This window comes from Macaca nemestrina, chromosome 8 (genome assembly GCF_043159975.1).
Source record: "Macaca nemestrina isolate mMacNem1 chromosome 8, mMacNem.hap1, whole genome shotgun sequence".
In the NCBI taxonomy this organism is placed as follows: Eukaryota; Metazoa; Chordata; class Mammalia; order Primates; family Cercopithecidae; genus Macaca; species Macaca nemestrina.
Genome location: NC_092132.1, coordinates 5,587,634 through 5,606,187, shown reverse-complemented (window position 1 = coordinate 5,606,187; position 18,554 = coordinate 5,587,634). Strand labels below are relative to the sequence as shown.

The 18,554-nt window shown below is 57.1% G+C and overlaps 1 protein-coding gene and 1 long non-coding RNA gene across 4 annotated transcripts in view; one reads left to right on the top strand and one right to left on the bottom strand.

Annotated features, from left to right (window-relative positions):
- Positions 1 to 2,600: 2,600 nt before the first annotated feature.
- The window catches only part of LOC105488384 (trafficking protein particle complex subunit 9), a 724,351-nt gene continuing 708,397 nt past the window's right edge, over positions 2,601 to 18,554 (bottom strand). For all 3 annotated transcript variants that reach the window (XM_071067768.1, XM_071067767.1, XM_071067771.1), the window contains 2 exons: positions 4,219 to 4,442; positions 2,601 to 3,487 (listed from right to left, as the gene is read on the bottom strand). In XM_071067768.1, the coding sequence (XP_070923869.1) occupies positions 3,320 to 3,487; positions 4,219 to 4,442 (392 nt within the window). In that variant the 3' untranslated portion in view covers positions 2,601 to 3,319. The remainder of the gene's footprint in view (positions 3,488 to 4,218; positions 4,443 to 18,554) is intronic.
- Positions 3,937 to 8,797, top strand: LOC105488381 (uncharacterized). The gene is made up of 5 exons (XR_011606676.1): positions 3,937 to 4,018; positions 4,547 to 4,749; positions 6,197 to 6,399; positions 7,695 to 7,802; positions 8,426 to 8,797. It is a non-coding gene; the product is annotated as an uncharacterized lncRNA (long non-coding RNA).

The following is an 18,554-nucleotide window of genomic DNA, read 5'->3' as shown; positions in this document are numbered from 1 at the left end:
TGTGTTAGAAAGTTCTTCCTTAGATGCTTCATGTTACCTAATACAGTAAGCCATGCAGGGGAGTAATGGAGCATAGCAATGTGGCCTGTTAAGGGTCCTAGGAGAAGAATGGAATTTCAGGCACATGGCACAGGATATTTCAGGCACAGGACATGTGGATGGAATTAAAAAGAACAGCAATGGGAAGGCTAAGAGAAGGGGCCCAGTATTTATTGAGAAGTTGCTATCATGTGCTAAAAAATCTAGGAGATTAAATCAAACAAACTGGTATGAAAGTGCCCATGAAATAAGTATTTGTATATCTATTTATTCAGATGAAAAAAATCAAGGCTTAATTTAAGTAACTTGTCCAAGGTCAAGGAATTGGCAAGTGGCTGAGCTGGAATTCAGCATCTCAGACATCTTCCTTTGAATCCTTGCCTTCCTTGTGAATTTCAGATGACAAGCACGACGGTTGCATGATTATGGGGTCACTGCAGGCCTGTCCTGCCCTGAGGGACCAAGGATCAGAAGGGCAAAACCAACCCGCTCAGCTAGTGAAGGGAAATGGACATGGTCTATTCCTGGTTTACCCTCCGCTGGCCTTCAGGAGGTTTCTGAATGCACCAGGGTCCTAGAGAAGCAGCAACCGCTGGACTGTATTGCCAGGTAGCCAGCAGCATGGGGCCCTGGAAGAGGCTGGAGGATACTGTGCTGTCACTGAGACACCTGCCTCAGGTCCTCCATCTCAGCCATTGCCCACGAACACAGCTCCACAGCCAGAATGACCCAGCCACAGAAATGCCAGCAAAAAACACCCTGGCTCCCCACATCCCATGGTAAAGCTCCAAATGCTTGGAGCACACACAAGACCTGACTCCAGGTCACCTTCTCTACTGGGACAGAAAGGGTGCCCTGGGGCTGGGGAAGGGCCTGGGGCTGGCACAGTCAGGCTGTATTTGGGTCATTTTCCAGGAGGTCTGGGTTATTTCTAACACTCTCTCCTCCAAGAAGACAACTTTGCCTCCTGCCCCTTGACATTCTTTCTTCTTGTGGCATCCAGCATTTTCTCTGGTAACTGTTGTGGGTATTTTTTGTATTTGGGGAAACTAAAAAATATAGAAAACTGCAAAAAAGAATTACAGTCACCAATATGCTTGCCACTCAGAATCAGACCTAGCAGAGTTTTCCATATTGGCTTTTCTAGGCTTCTATATGCATCTATATCTAATCTGGATCTATGGCTGGATCTATGTCTGTAGCATGTGTGTACCTATATCTTCATCTCTTGTGCTTTTGAAGGGAAAGTACGTTACTCAAGTCCCCGGTGACCAGCACCCTCACTGTGACATCAGATGAGATGTCAATTGCAACCCCAGTTGAGGTCACTCTTCTACAGGGGATGTGTATCCTTTCTACCTTTAAACATGTTGTTATAGACACGTTCGGAGGCATATAAAATTTATAATTTGGGGGGCACACTGTCTACACAAGTGGGGTTGCGCTGCGCCCATCATCCTGCAAAGTGTTGTTTCATTCAATGGCATAGTTTTGGGCTCTGTTGAGGTTGACACACGTGGATGCTGTTTGCTCCATTCAGAAACAGCCCAAGTGTCCAGGCCCTCAACTACACTGATGCGTCCTGAAGGGAAGGGCTGAAGAGACTGCCCTGGGGTCCCCACCCACTACTGCAGCCAGACCTTCTGGGGCTGCCTTCCCTGGGGAGCCTCGAGCAGATGCTGAATGAGCTCCAGGGACTGAGCTGCCCCCACATGCCCCCAGCCCACACCACATCACAGAGTGCTCCCACCATTCACAGAGTGCTCCCATCATTCACAGAGTGCTCCCACCATTCACAGAGTGCTCCCATCATTCACTGGGCAACAACAGGAGGACATAGGTGGAAGAAAAACCTGCTCCTCAGGACGGAGGCCACAGGGTGACCCTGCTCCCAGCGAGGGAGGTTTGGGCCTGGGGCTTCAGGTCCTCCGGAAGCTCCCTCAGCCCTGCAGGCCTCCTGATGCCAACACGACTCTGCCGCATAGGGGGCCAGAGCAGCCACTTCCTGGCTCTGCCTGTTTGGCCAAGTGGCCTTGAGGAAGCCTTGCTCTCTGTCCCCAACACTCCATGGGACTTTCAGTGCCCAGTGGATGCCTGACAAGCCTGACATGTGCTGGGGACCAAGGGCTGTTTATCCTTCCCGGGAACTGGAGAGCCAAGGGTCAACACAGCCAGGAGCCTGCCCCCAGGCCAGGACTCTTGTGGGTGGTGTAGACACCCCCCAGCTCTGGCCCTCAAGGGAGATGTGAGCCGTGTGCTTTCTCTCTCCTGTTCTCCCTGAGGAACGCAGGGCCAGCTGCCCACTGTGGCGGCAGCTCGGGCCCAGTCACACTCCTTCACGGGTGATCTCCCTCCCCTGAGAGGCTCCCCTCCACCTCCCAGACAAGCTGCTGGTGCCCAGATTCCTGTCTCAGGGTTTGCTTATGCAGGATCTCGAACTCAGAACCCGTCCCTTCCTGGGTCCGGCTTCTGCTGGGAAGCCAGCCACCTGAGGTGGGGGCTGACGGGCTGGGTGGGGGCCCTGGACTGCACTGGGCCAGCAGATGCAGGGAGGCAGGGAGGAGGAGGAGGCAGGCCATTTATTGAAGAACTGCTCACAGACATGGACCCACATAGCCACGGTACCCAGATACCACCCTGGGGCCAGGGAGCACCCAGAAACAGCCCTGGGCTGGCAGCCCAGGCCTGGACATTTGCCCACCATGGGTGGAAGGCCTCTCTTGGTGTCAACCATCCATGACCACCTACGGCACCATCTCTCCTGCCAAGTTGCCCATGGGGGTCTCCAGGAAGAAAACCAGCCTTGGGGGATTCCAAGGCCCAGGGAGGGAGGGAAGCTGCCCACGCCCTCAGGCTGTGCCTAGCCTCATGCTCACCGTTTCTTTCTATGGCCAAAGGGAAGTGGCTGGATGAGGGAGGTCCCTCTGCTGGGGTGAGCAGCACAGCAAGGCTGGGGCCCCAGGTCACATAAACGGATGCAGGGATCCTGGGACCTGGGCTGAATGGGCACCCACTCTGGGGTTTCCTCTGCTCCGGCCTGTGTATAGTCCAGGGAACAGTGTGGGAAGGGGTGTGGCACGGGGTGGGGCTGCCATGTCTGGGGGCTTCTGCGTAGCCCAGCAAAGATGCTACAGGAGGAATGGGAGGAGAGGGTTGGGTGGGGGTTGGGGAAGGAGGGAGAGACAGGGCTGCAGTGAAGGCCTTGCTCATTGCAGGGGGTGTGGGAGGCCAGGCTGGGTCACCTCTGGCCCTGCAGAAACAGGGACGGAAGTGGGCGGGCTCAGGCCTGCGCCTCCAGGGCGCGCACGTGCACGCTGGGCAGACAGAACCAAGAGGGTGGCAGCTCCTTGCTGGTGCTGTCCTCGTGGAAGCGGATGTGGAGGAAGAAGTCGCCAGTGTAGAGGAAGAGGAGGGCCCCGAGGCAGGCTGACTGGCCAGATGGCTGTACCTGAGCAGGGAGGAGAAAGACGCGTCAGTCTGGTCAGCAGCATGGGCCACCCAAAGCCGCCAGGAATCTCAGGAACCTGCCTGGACATAGGTGCTATGGGGGAAGTGAGGGCGGCCCAGGCCTGGCTCCAATGCCCCCTCCAGCAGGTCACTGTGCCTCTCCAAGCCAGATTTGTCTTTGAAAGGAGCTGCCAACATTCCCATTCCTGAATTGTTTGGGGGCACAGGGGGTCAGGAGTGTGGGAGGGAGTGAGGGAGAGGTTGGGGCAAAGGGGAACGGAATGACAGCCTGTGCTGGGGCCTGACAGTGAGGGGCTGAGAGGCAGCTTGGGAGGTGGGGGCCAAGGGTGTGGGCTGGAGCCTCTCCATGGGAGGAGCGGCAGGCATGGGATGGGTGACAGTGACATCACAGTGATGCCACAGCAGGGTCCAATCATGGAGTGGCACCCTGTCCTGGGCATAGCTCCCATTCCCTGCACATTTTCCTGCTTCACCAACGCTCAGGGCCTCACTGCCCAGGACAGAGAACGAGGTGAGCTTGTCTAAGTTCCTGCAGTGGGTGGGGCAGGCTCAGACTCAGTGTGCACACGTGACCACAGAACCCCTGCTACTGTCGTCTGCTGGACGTATGCTGACCCCAAAGCCCACCACCCAGGGAAGGGGGACGATGACCATGAGGGCCTGGGCCACATGACCAGAGGCTCCCAGACCACCCTGCACACCACCACGCACCGCGTCGAGGTAGAAGGTGCTGGAGCCCACGAAGGAGATGGTGTCGTGCAGGTCGTAGTTGTGCACGCCATTCTGGTGGTCCTGGAAGGGGACCACGGTGAGGGCGAAGGGCCCTACACTGCGCGGGCTCCGGTTGGTCAGCCGCACTTCCAGGCGCACGGGGTCGCCTACCTGGCAGGCCGCCGCAGACTCACAGTCACACGGCTGTCCGTCCACCAGCACATCTGCAAGGGACACGAGACTGTCAGGGGCTGGGCTGGCCTGCATGGCCCAGCCGGCCTACCCCACCCACTCGCTGATTCATTCCTTTCCTCCTTCACCCTTCAAGGCTGCCACCCACTCCCTGCCAGGCTGGGCACTGGGGACACAGATGCGTGACCAGTTCCTGGTCTCCAGAAGAGGAACCTGGCAAAGACAAGTGTGGTGGCTACAGCTATAACTCAAGGGGTCTGCACTCCACTGGAGGGGCCTCCTACCACAGCCCACCTGGAAGGGGAGGAGCTCTCTCGTGAGTCAGGGGCTCCTGTCTGGGTGAGCGTCTGACACCATAGAAGTGAGGGCGTGGAAGGGACCCTAAAGTGCCCCAGGTCAGGGGTCAGGTGAGCTTTGGAGCACAGGCAGGCCCGGGGGTCCCTCTCCTCCGGGGGCTGCAAGACCACACACCCCAGGAGGTGGTGTCTTGATCTCATTCCCCAGGAAGAATGCACAATGGGCTCCGGCACTCCCTGCAAAGTGGCTGCACCGTGTTCTCCTCATCCTGTCGGCCTGTCCAGGGTGCCAGACACACAGCCCAGCACAGAACAGGTGCTCAGGGGAGCAGCACAGTTCTGGGAGCTGTGGACCCTGCCAGGTAGGGCCTGAGAGAAGGAGTATGGATTCAACCCCTTTTCCCTTCCTTGCCCACATGCTCCAGGAGCTTGCAGACAAGGAGGACGCCTGCCAACTGGGCAGCAGCAAGGAAGCAGCCCGAAGCCAGGGTGGGGCGGGGGGTAGTGGGGGTGCCCCCTCTCAGGGAAGCGAGCTGATGGTCAGGGTGGCGGGTTTGATGGCGAGCCCCGAAAGGCATGTGAGAATGTAGCCGCATTGGGGAAGGGAAGAGAAGGGGCTTTGAAGATGTCACCGAGTGAAAGGCCCTATAGGAGCTCATTCTGGATTGGAGCGAGCCCTGCAGTTAGTGACAATGTCCTTATACGGGGCAGAAGATTTGAGGGTGGATTTGCCCTCAAATCCCGGCTTTGGCTGCATCCTATGCTTTTGGATGTGCAGGGTCACCTGCACTGAGTCTGACCAGACCGGGATGAGCCCAGGGGTCCTGAGGCCCTGCCCACTGGGCTATGTATAGTTTCCCTGAGTACTTCCGACAGTGCCTGACATGCAGCAGACAGCATGAAGATGGGCTCTTTGTTCTCCCAGCTGGTCTGTTCTGCTGAGACCAGGAGGTAGGACCAGAGGGACCTGAGCTTGATCGCTTCTATCTATGGGGCCCAGGGTATGTCACTACACCTCCTGGGCCTCAGTTTCCTCTTCTGTAACATGGAGCCGACGCTAATGCTAACAGTTGTGATAAGCTCATATCCTTGCCGTGAGGAGCTCACTCACAGCACGCCCCAGTACCCATGAGCATTTTGAGGGACTCTGTCTTGGGAAGTGCCGTTGGGGCAGTGGCTTTCATCTCGAGCCTTGGTTACCTGTCTGTGCCATGCAGCCCAGCACAGGGAGGCTCCCATCAATCCCCAGCCCTTCTCCCTCCTCTACCTCTGTGCCACCCAAGCCAGGCCTCAGTAAATGTTTCTTGAACAGTGAACCGAACCAAGCGCAGTCTGAGCCGCTTGAATAAAAGTGGGGGAGATAGAGAGAATAGATGTCGGGGCAGCCCGGTTGCTGGTTCCACCAAGGGAAAGATACGATTATGTGCAAATCAGTGAAGGGTGGCTGGCTCATTATCGTCCTGCTCTTTTTTTTTTTTTTCTTTTTGCAGAGAACTGTGTGGGCTGCTGGGGCAGGAAAGGACTGGTCTGTGGGCTCCTGGGCAGAGCCACCCTGACCTGCTTGTTTAACCCTTCCTAGCCCCAGCTCTGTACAACCCCTGGGGAAGAGAAAGCTGATGAAGGGTTAGAGCCAGCTCTCCCTGTGAATGCTGCTGAGGGAACCTTTCTTTGCTACTTTCTCTCTAGGAAGAGGGTAAGGAATGTGTGGCACTTAGGTGTGAGGTCAGGGCGGTAGGGGTTGGTAGGGGTTGGCAGGGGTTGTGGGCAGAGCAACACCTTTCAGAGCAGGCGGCCAGGCTACAGTCCCAACTTTGCCTCTGACTGCCCTTTACACTGGGAAAGACCGTTTGCCAACTGGTGCCCCCTCCATCTCACCTGTGAAACTGGGATAATGATCTTGACCTCCCAGGCTGGGGGCAGGGGTGAAGAGCAGAGAGGACACAGCCGGAGCGGGCGCTCCTGCCACAGGCTCTCCTGTGTGGCCATCATTGCAGAAGAAGGGCAGTGCTCTGGAATGGCAGGCAGCACCTGTCTTGCTCTCTGCTCTGTCCCCGCTCCCAGGGTGACCAACTATCCCAGTTTGCCCAGGGCTAGTTTGGCTTTAGCCTGAATTGCAGGAAACCCTCAGTGCCAGGCAAACTGGGACGGTGGGTCACGTTACCCCGAGGTCTGGCATCCACAATGACTGCTGACCAAGTTAATGCATTTTTGTGCTCAGCGAGCAGCCGTTTCCTTCCTTGCACCACAGCTGGGGCAGCCCCTACAACTCCAGCAGCTCAGAACCAGGCACACAGGCCCCAAATCCCTGACGCTGACTCCTTCCCATGACCCAGAGGAAAAGCAAACCTTCCTACAACGGGGCAGAGCAGAGGTCTGTTTTTGTCTGAGAGCATTAAACTTCCCGAATTCAAAAGGATGCCCTGGTCTCTCCTGGGACCCACAGGGTACAGCTTAGGGAATGTGGTGGAAACGGGTCTAATGACCGTGATCATGATGGTGGCGACTCTCGCAGCTGCCTTGCAATGAGAACGTGTGACCGCATGGCAGGGCTGTGCCTGGGTAGCGGCAACGCCCCACCACGTCCATTGTTGCCAATTCACTTCTCTGACTCCGGGCCCGAACAAGCTGTGTCCCGTCCTGGGGCATCAGAGGAAGTGGGCTCATTTCTGCAGGGCCCTGCTCTCCACAGACACCCTGCTGAGCAGGGCTGCACGGAGCAGCTAGGACGAGGGAAGAGAAGCCGGGGTCATCGTCCATCACAAAATGGCTTCCCCGACTCCAACCAGGAAGGAGCTGGGATAAATAATGGGAAAAATTTCTCACAGACAAGCTGTTTTGAAGCAGTTTCTAAACTGCCGCTGAGGGACGGGAAGGAACCACATGTGAAACCGTGGGTGCTGCTGGGAGCTCAGCCCGGCCTGTGGCCACCGCGGGGGCTGGCTCTACTCCTGGCTCCCCCAGCACCCAGCTTCCATCCACGTTCCCCAGGCAGGCCATGAGGGACAGAGCGGGCAGCCCAGGGGCCACGCAGCCTGCCTGTCAGCTTCAGCTGGGAAGAGTGGGTGCTTCCTGGGGGGCCCGCTGCTCAATCACAAGGTAAGCCCTAGAACCGGGACCCTGCGAGGGGTGGACAGTTCTGTGACCACAGCAGCCCAGCTGGCTGGCCCCCAGGAGGTGGGCAGGGACGCCAGTGCATGTGTCCCCTCCCTCGAGTGCTCCTCACCACCCCCGAGAGCACCTTCCCAAAGCCTTCAGGTGGGGGTCATCCGCCCTCCCCCGGGGAAGCCCCGAGTATGGCATCTGGGTGTGTGGGGTCCAGTTTTCTCCCACTGTTCTCTGGGGCTGGCCTCTGCCAGGCTTCCTGCCACTCTCCATTTCCTGGTCCACCAAATGAGCCGCCTCTTGGCAGGACTGGTTCCTCCTTCCCTCTCCCAGGCGGGATGGGGCGGGATTTGCACAGCTGTTTGTTGAGGAGCTGTTAGCAGCACAAGCCCCAGGCTCCTGATTGGCTGGAGAACGGATCTTGGGTTTGAGTTACTTCTCTGTGAATCTCCACCCCTCTGAGCCCCAGTCTAGGTAGAAAGAGACCACATCAAGTGGGGTTTTGTTAGGGGCCGCTTGATCCTAACCACCATGGCTCCCCAGCCTTCCCTGAGGAGGGGAGGATCTGCAGGAGCAGCGGAGGGGAACCAGGATGGGGATGCTTTGCATTTCGACAGCTTCTCCAGGGTTCTTCCTCGCCCGTGGGCTGGCTGTGAACACTGACGAAGCTCCATGCGGGATGCAACTGAGAGGACAGACGCGGCGGGGCAGACCCTTCCGGCCTCTCCCTCCGTGCGGGATGCAACTGAGAAGACAGACGCGGCGGGGCAGACCCTTCGGGCCTCTCCCTCCGTGCGGGATGCAACTGAGAGGACAGACGCGGCGGGGCAGACCCTTCCGGCCTCTCCCGAGCCAGGCGCCAGGCAGGCAGTTTCAGCCATCTGACCACGAGGGAGGCAGACCCGGGACCTCTGGGGATGCTGGGTCCCTGTAGGCCTTTTTGCCTGGACCTGGAATGTCCTAGCCGAGGGAAGCAGTGGCCTAGGGAGGAGAAGGGGCTCCTGTGTCCACGGCAGCCAGTGGTAGGGAGGAGAAGGGGCTCCTGTGCCCACGGCAGCCAGTGGTAGGGAGGGAAGGGGCTCCTGTGCCCACGGCAGCCAGTGGTAGGGGGGTCATGAGCTGAGAGACAGAATGACTGAAGGTCGAAACTTGCCTAGCAAAGCCTCCTGAATCCCCAGGTCTTCCTTCGCAACAGAGGGGGTGATGTGGTTGAAAAAATAATGCGCCCCCCCCACCACTTGCCCATGTCCCAGTCCTGGGAGCCTGTATGTCCTCTCCTGTGGCAGAAAGGGCTTAGCCAATGTGATGAAATGGAGGTCCTGGAGATGGGGAGAGGCCCCTGGGTCACTGGAGTGGGCCCAATGGTGTCACGGGAGTCCTTACAAGGCAAGAAGGGAGGCAGGAGAGGGGCACACTTCGCTGCTGGTTATGAAGACGGGGGAAGGTGCATGGAGTGCAGGCACCCCAGGAGCTGGAGAACGCCAGCCCAGGGAGGAAGGTAGCCCGCAACACCGATCAGACTCTGGACCCCAGAACCGCACGGCGGGGATATGCGCTGTTTAAGCGATGAACCTTGTGGTGGCTTGTGAGAGCAGCTGGTAAGCCCAACACAGATAGGGGTCTAAGGACACATAAAGAGCCCCCAAGGGGCCCCAGTCAGCCTCGGGGCCACACTTCCCAGGCCGCTGGGGGAGACCCAGCCTGGGTGCAGAGCTGGGCCTGGGGCAGACGGCGCTAGGCAGGGTGCACAGCTCTCTGAGCCTCGGTTCCCTCATTTGGAATGGTCGCGTCGTCTTCTCAAGGATGTGGTGCGAGTGTCAGATCCTCTATGAGAAGTGCCAGACAGAACAAGGTGCTCCAGGAATGTCGGCTTCTGCCCGCCCCCAGCTTCTGAAACCCAGCGCACCCCAGGCTAAGATTCATTTATTTAACAAGCACCGAGAGGCCCTGAGCCTCAGGCACGTGCTCCTCTGGGCAACCCTGACATTTCACCCGGGCATCTGACGGGGTCTCACCGTCCACTTTCTCCTCCAGCCCTTCTTCCCCATGCCTTCCCCAGTGGAGTGGCTCCACCACCGGCAGCAGCTCAAGCTGGGTCCTCTCCTCCCGGACACCTGGCTGCAGTCTGGGACATGTCTGGTGCCTGTGCAGTTGGGCCTCTGCTCAGCCTCCCCCGCCCTGCCATGGCTGGCTGCTCCCTCTTCTTTCTGCACGGCCACAGCACTGGTGTGAGATCCTGGTAGATAGTGTCACTTCCACGATCCTCCCCTGCCTGGCCCATGGCTTCTGTTTATGCTCAGAATAAAAGAAAGTCTTGATGAAATTCTCACCCCAACTCTGGTCTCCTTGGCCCTATGAGTTTCCTCCCAGAGCCCATCTCCCAGGCTGTGTCCTCCCTGCCACTGGTCCCTGGCCATCCTGTCCCTCCAGCACATCCTTCCTGTCCCCGAGACTCTGCACCTGCCATCCTCGCCTCCCCACCAGCTCCATCCTGATGGTCAGGTCTTGGCCCTGCCAGAAAGACTGTCCCTGACTATACAGTAGACGGTTTCCTGCCCCACCAGCCACTCGGCCACATTCGTGAATTTTCTCATGGCCCTAGCATCTGATCTGAAGCGACCTTGTTTATCCATTGGTTTCATTATTAACTACCCGTGTTCTTCCTTGTCAGGAAGCTCCAGGAACACTGACTGGCACTTGGCCGTCTCACTCACCGTTGTGTCCCCAATACCCAGCACAGGCAGGCAAATGGCAGACACAAATTCCATTTCATACATGCTGGACACATAGATGGATGAATGAGTGAGTGAATAACTGGGCTTTGGGGCTAGGTGCCCAGGTTTGAACACTGGCTCTACCGCCGCCAACTGGCTGTGCCCTGCCCCATTCAAGCCCCTAGTGCATCATTTGGCACATGAGGGACCGGGGCCACGTCCCAGAAGTGTGTCTCGAATGAGGACTCTAGGACCAGCTACCATGCTCCCCTCTAGGCCCATACTCCATGGTGCGCTTCCAGAGATGACGTACGCAGGAGAACCTCATGTTGTAAGGAATCTCCTGGGAGCCGATCAGCCTCCTTCCTCAAGGCATCACATCGGCACTGGCCCCCTCTTCCCTCCTACCCCTGGCCCTGCTTCTGCTTCACATTTAATACCAGGTAGAGTTACGGACATAATTGTGTCTGGCCCAGAATTCGTCCTGAAGTCCCTGCCACATTCATGCTATAGCACGTCCAGGCTCTGGTAGAAACATGGACTATAAATAAAGGCTGTGCTCGCCTGGGAGGGGCTTGGCAGGGCACAGAGAAAGGAAGCCATTGGCTAGCCTGTGCATGGGCCTGGGGGCCACTGTGGGGATGAGAACGAGGCAACGCGCGCACGCTGGGCAGTGGTAGGTAGGCTGGCCGAGGCTCACAGGCAGTAAAGTATATCTCACTCGGTGCCCACATCCTTCTAGGAGGGCAGAGAGCAGGTGCAGCTTCACTGCATTTGCAGAAGCACACTGAGGTGTAGAGAGGTGACAGGAGCTGCCTGGGCCCTGCACAGGCCCTGTGGAAGCAGGCCTGGGAGCCCTGTCCTGGAGAGTGGTAGGCAGGGGAAGCAGTGCCAGCGGGGATGTTCAACAGGACAAGGCCAGCACAGGCGGTGAGCTCAGGTGCTCCATGGGGACAGGGGCCCCAACTGGAGCCATCCTGGGGCAGGCACATCCTTCGGCCTCTCCACCTCCGGCTGTCGTGACCCGCTCAGGACTCAGGCTCCTGGAGGGCAGATGTGGGGCTGCTGCAGGCCTTCCAGCCTGGGCTCTGCCAAGCACTGCTTCCACTGTGCTCTGGCTGTGTCAGGAGCAGCGCCAGGAGAGGTGAATCCAGGGAGATGCAGAGGCCCAGCCCTGGACAGCTGCCATCCCCATTTCATTCCACAGCTTGGGACTCCAGCCAGAGGTTTCTGTGACCCGAATGAGCCCCAGGAGGAGGGTGGAGGACGTGGAGGAAGGGGCCTCCCCTCCCTCCAGCCTGTCCCAGCAGGGTACTCCCCCTTGGGCCTGACGCTCCCCCTGGGCGTGATGCCCCCAGCAGGGCGTGGCGCTCCTCCTTGGTGCTCCTCTGGTTGTCAACTTCTTGAGCACTCGTTGTCTTCCAGGCCTGGGGCTCAGGGCTCTGTAGGTATCCCCTAATTCAGTCCTTAGAGCCGGCTAGTAGGAGGGCTGGCCCTGTTCCATTTTACAGATGAAGTCCTTGAGGCGGTGAGTGGCTCAGGAGCTGGTCCCAGGTGAACAGCAGCAGGTGCTGAGCCCCCGCTGGATTCCTGGGCTCCAGACTTGGTCTGGTTTGTTGTTTTTGTTGTTGTTGTTTTCCAAAAGCTTTATCGAGATAAAAGTCACATACCACACAATTCACCCATTTAAAGTGTACAATTCAGTGGTTCGTAGTATATTCAGATATGTGCGACCATAGCCAGTTTTCAAACATCTCCATCACCTTCAAAAGAAACTCTGTACCCTTTTAGCCATCACTGCCCCGCCCCCCAGGCCTGCTCCACCCCCAGCCCTGGGCAACCCAGTAATCTCCTTTCCAGCGCCATACATTTCCCTACTCTGAATCACATATAAATAGAAGTGGAGGGCAGTGAGCTGCGGTGCCTGGCTTCCTTCACAGAGCACGACGTCTCCAAGGCTCACCCGTGTTGCAGCATGGGTCAGTGCTGCGTTCTTTCTCATGACAGAACAATACTCCATGTCTGGATGGGGCACCTTTTGTTCATCATGCATCCACCAAGGGACACGTGGGCTGTGTCCACCTTTGGCTGTTATGAGTGTTGCTGCTGTGAACATTTATGGAGAAGATTTTGCGTGGACACGGGTTATCATTTCTCTTGGGTGTACACCTGAGAGCAGACTTGCTGGGACAAACGGCAACTCTGTCTAACTATTTGAGAAAGCACGAGACTGTTTTCCAAGGTGGCGGCACCCCCATTCCCAGCAGCAGCGCAGGAGAGGCCTGAGTGCTCCACGCCTTCTATGGCACTGTGGTTGCCTGGCTCTGGTTCACCCATCCTGGTGGAGGTGAAGTAACATCTTGCAGTGGTTCTCATGTGCATTCCCCTGATCTACCCCCACCCGTCCATGCTGCTGGCGCTCACTGCTCCCTGCGCAGACAGTCCCGCTGTGCCCCACCAGCCTGGGACAGCTGTTTGGAATGGCCCTTCTGTGCAGTCCTCTTTGCTTGCTACGTCCATAAGCCATGAGAACCCTCTAGAACTCCAAGCCCTTGACCTCTATATTTTGGGAGTTTCTCACGTTTTGGAGCCTGGGGCCAGACAGCAGGCCAGGGCTGAAGCTGGAAGTCTCCTCCCTGAAGCACAGCAGAACACAGCGTGCGATCAGGCGCCAGACAAGTCAGGGGACACCAGAGAGGGTCAGGACCCAAACTTTGAGCAAACTATGGACCCAGAACATGGCCACGGGCAGAGGCACGATGGACTCAGGGGTTAGGGAGCCAAGAGATGGGGCCAGATGGAGACCAGACCTTGAGGACATGAGGACCAGCAGGTCAGATGGGCCCAGCATGCATGGTTGCTTTCAACTCTGATCTGCAGGGTGGGTGGGGGTGGGGAGCTGGCAGACACTCCTGGCACCCACGAGATGTTCACTGAAGTGCTGCATCTGTGGAAGAAGAACAGCCCCCACCTATGGACTCGGGTTCAGTCTACAGCAGAGATTTCACACCACAGTGGACTCCTCAAGGGACCTTCCTGACTGCACCCCAGAGAGCTGGGTTTCCTCTGTCTAGGGTGGTGCTGAGCACAAGTTCCTGACGTGCATGTGTCCAGGGTTGCAGGCCCAATGCACAAGTCATGTCCGTCTCACTCAGGGTGGGCTCAGAGGAGCCAGGGCAGGAGAAAATGTGGAAGGTGGTGGGGTGGGGCTACCGTGGGCTTCTTAGGTGGTTGAAGGAAACAGCTAAAATGTCCACAGGGCACAGGGTCGTGTGCAAATTACTTTACAGTGACAGAGGAATGATCTGTGGATTTCTTGTCCAACTGGCTCGTCCAACAATCTGTTCACTTGTCCTTCAGGGCACGCCCCTCCAAGGCTGGCTGCTGAAGGTTTATTTTTCCTCCAGAGCTCAAACTCCCAGCGACGTGGCCTCCCCGAACTGGCCTCACCACCCTACTCTCCCACCTTTTGTGCTGGCGAGAAACAGGGGACTAAGTAGACTTCAGGCACAAATATCTAATTTGGGATTTAAAAATGTAAAGACAAGAACAATGCAGTGGAAATATACGACTTGAAGACCTAGGAACAAAGTGAGTCAGGTTTTTAAGGCTCTATCAAGCCTGCCTCAGCTGTAATATATTTAACTTTCAAATTTCAGAAGACACGCATTTTTCTAGTTGGCATAAATCTTGGGTGGTCCTAAATTTCAGAGCCAAATTTGATTCAGGCAAGGTTTGGCTTCAGAATTAAGCAAGGAGTTTTCTCCCTCTTCAGATGAAGTAAAAGAAGTTCTATGGAGAAATAAAATAGCCAAGACCCGAGATGAGAGAGGACTGCGAAGTCAAGGCTTTCTGCCCTTCACCAACACTAGGCCAGCTGTCCTGTGGGGGTGGGGGGCAGGCAGGCACGTCCCATATAAAACCCTCTAATTTCCAATTATCTAATATAACCGGCGAACTTTCTCTACTGCTAATGTAGCTGGTTGCTCGCTACTCAATCCCCCAGCCCGGCACATTTTCCCTCTTTATTGATGACAGCCAAGTAACTGACCTTTTCACTTTGGCTGTTAGGAAGCTCAGAACTAAACATGAATCCACCTAAAGCACCATGTTGGCCTTCAGTGACTGTACTCTCACAGCCACCGCCACGCACGTTCATGCACAGGTATGCACGAACGCGTGCTCACAGCCACTGCCACGTGTGCTCACGCACAGGTCCACACGAACGTGCGCTCACAGCCTCTCCTGCACAACTGCTCTTCCACGTCTTGATCAACTATGCCAATATGGTTTCCCTTGGTCCCGACTTTCTGCATTTTATTTCGCCTCTTTTTTGTGTATCGAGAGAGAGTTTGGAAAAGAAGTGAGAAGCGTGGATAATGGCCAGGAAATGGGGGTGACAGTGCTGTGACAGTGTCTAGTCAACGAGGCAGTCCACAGCCTGGGATGTATGTGTCGAATCACACAGTCCCCACCCCTCCCCACCCCTGCTCCTTTCCACCACCCCTTCCCCACCTCCGGACCCTCCCTGATTGCTGGGAATGGGCCTTCTGTCAGGGTGCTGGAGTCTAAGGAAGGCTCAGACAGGGAGACAGAGGCCGGGTGAGAGCGACGGAAGAAGGGCTGGCTCCATCTCTGCGTCCCAGAGCACTGCTCCCCCAGGAGCCGAGGCAGGCCCAGCTCCGCACGCTCCAGCCAGCTACACTCCCGCTGACCCCATGAACACAGAACACAGGCTCTTTCCCCCGATCAGCGACTGTCAGGGCGCGCACTTCGTGAAGCTGGAGCTTTGCTCTCACTCCACCAAATGGCATGCATTTTTAACAGTTACTGAGGGAGCTAATTAGTTCATAAACCAGGACGCCTCTTCCCCGGCATCCTGGGAGGGCGGTGGTGCCAGCCCCGCATGTGTAATTACCCTCAAGTCGAGAACAGCTCCTGAGGAGCTGTTGGGCTCTCTTGGGTAAATAATTTACTTTTACAACTTTTCATTAAAGATTAAAGGGAATTAAATTAAAATTAGGGCAAAATGAAGTTGGAGAGGAGACCTGTGCAGCTTGAAGTTCTCTCATCGGAGGCTCTCCGCTTCCTGAGCTCACCCACCCTCCATCCAGGGATGCCAGGGCCCCTGTGGACGGGAGGCCTGGGGGATGCGCAGGAGGTGAGCTCTGGGGAGGAGAAGGACTGCCCTTCCAGGAAGGCCTCCTGATTACACCCTGCATGGCCAGGACCTCCTGGGGATGGTGGCCGTGGCTGCCTTGAGGATGGGGTGAAACACCGTCACCAACACAACACACTGAGGCCAGGGTCTCCCAGCCCACAGACACCGCCACGGATACCAGGCCAGGATCCTCGGACTGGCTTTATGGCTTGGATGTTAGATGACGGTTGGAGCTTAGGTGCTGACTCAGGGGCCTGCGTGAACCCCTTCAGAAGACAGAGTTTCTCCTTCCTTGTCTAAAAAAGGGAAAGGTGGTGCGTGGGGTGAAGGAGATGTGTTAGGAGAGGGCTGAGCTCCGGGCCTGGCCGGAGAGAAATGCCCAATGAACAGAGGGGTGTGAATCGCTGGAGCCCGGCTCCCACACCCAGGAGAGCTGAGGAAGGAGTTGCGGGTTAATCCAGGCCACGCACTTGCAGCGGCTCCGGCTCAGCTCCGCCTTCAGCACGCTCCAAGCAATTGGTAGGACAGCGGGTGAGTTGGGGCGGGCTGTGCACAGAGAGCTGAGCCTGAACACAGGCCAAGTGGTCCTGGCAGGGGCAGGACACGGGCTGCTGAAGAAACTAGTACTCCTTCAGGCCCAGGAGGCTCTGGGATTTGCTGCCCTGGCTGGAGCCTCCCTTGGGGACAAACAGAGAGCAGGACGGGGGCAAAGGGGAAGCCAGGGCATCTGGATGGAGCGGGCAGTTGGGGGACCAGGGGCTGGGCTCGCTGCCTTGCTGCTATGTGCCTTTTGGCCAAGACTTCACCTCTCTGAGCTCAAATGTACAAATCTAGAGCACGGGGTAAACTGAGTCAGTGGGCAGCAGCCCACCTCCACGTGCCCATGGCGAGCACACTGGCACTGCTTCACTGAATATTCTCGGTGATGTTCTGAGAGGCATTGCCCTGCTTCCTCGATGGACAAGGCTATTTTGGTTTGAAGAGACAGAGCCAGCACTTGAATCCAGGTCTCCCTGGCACCAAGGCTCTGTGCTCAGGGTGGCATCTGCTGCCATCTGTGCCCCTTGCCCTCTATGCTAGGCTCCTGCAGTCACCGCAGGCAGCACCCCAGCTCCGTGTCTCAAGGCCTTGCCTACGTGCCCCCTCCGTGAGGCGGTTCCCTGATCTCTCAAGGAACACTCAATCTCGAGAAGGTTCTGGCTGCAGAGGCTGTCTGGGAAGCCATCACCTTTCCTCCTGGGCACAGACTGCCGCCCCTCTCCCTGGGGAGTGAGTTGGAAACACAAGATCAAGTTCAGACCAAAGGGACTTAGAGGGAAATGACAAACCTGACCATAAACACATCCGTCCTACAGTCCCCCATCTCCAGGCTGAGAGGAGAACTTAAGAAACAGGGCTGAGGAGGGAGGAGCTGCAAGAGAGGTGGGCTATGGGACCGGGAGGTCCACAGGGTCAGGGAGCCTCTAGGGGTGGGGCCCCGGGTGGGCAGAGCCTCAGGGTAGGCAGGGACATACAGGGGATGAAGACACGAGGTGGTCAGAGCCAGAACATTGTGGAGCCTGGGTCCCCAGGTGAGCACCAGAAAGCTGCCTGCAACAAGAACACCATGAGATATAAACAAAACGGGGTTGGTGCATTAGGTCCCTGAAATTTGGGGCTGTTTGTTACAGCATTTAGCTGTGACATTTACAGGCCACCAGAGCTCAATTAACCAAGCCCTCCCTTTCAGGGGGAAGCACCAGGGCCCCCGTGTGCTGCTGTGCCTACGGCCACACTGGGCATCCATGGCAGGCAGGCACTGGGCCTCCAGTCCCTTCTCTCCCAACAGACGCAAGCTGTGTTTTGCACCAGGAACGCCTTGGCTCACGGAGACAATGACTATATTAAGTCCTTCCCCTTCAACCTTCTCTTTTTGGACAAGCACTTCAGACAACTGAAGATAAACCAGAAGAAAAAGAAAGGGGGAAAAAATGGAAAATATGCCTGCTGGCTGGTAGCATTATGCAAAGACAGCTTTCTGAGAACAGCAGAGAATTTAAAATGACTCCTCTGTCCCCAAGCAATGTCTCTACCTTTTCAATCTCTCATTTTTCATCTTCTCTCAAGCCTGTCTAAATAAAGCAAAGACTCTCGCCGCCCAGGCAGGCCCCCCACCCCCACCGCTCTGTGTGGCTCCGTGTTGAGCCCTTGTCCTCATCACACAATGCCAACCCAGCCTCAGACTTTCTCATCTGCCAATCAGATCGTACGCGCGGGCACTGTCGGCACCCAGGGGATTTGGAGGAATCATGAGACCCTTTCCTAGAGGAGGAAGCTGAGGCCTGGAAGCGAAGGAGCTTGGGAGGGTCAGAGCAGATGTGAGGGGTGTGCAGGGGTCAGAGTGGGTGTGGGGGTGTCCAGGGATCAGAGCAAGTGTGGTGGTGTGCAGGGGTCACAGCAGGTGTGGGTGTGTGTGCAGGGATCAGAGCTGACGTCGGGGGCTGTGCAGGGGCCAGAGCAGGTCATGGGGGAGGGTGGGTGTGCAGGGGTCAGAGAAGATGCAGGGGGTATACAGAGCAGGAGTCAGAGCAGGTATGGGGGGCGTACAGGGGTCAGAGCAGGTGTGAGGGGGTGTGCAGGGATCAGAGCTGACATCGGGGCTGTGCAGGGGTCAGAGCAGGTGTGGGGGGCTGTGCAGGGGTCAGAGCAGGTGTGGGGGGCGTACAGGGGTCAGAGTGGGTGTGGGGGTGTGCAGGGGTCAGAGCAGGTGTGTGGAGATTTGCAGGTGTCAGAGCTGGCATGGGGGGCATGCAGGAGTACTGAGGGGCTGCAGCTGGCTTTCTGTGCCAGGCCTTGCATAGGCTGCTTGTTGGCTCTGCCTGGGCATCTGCC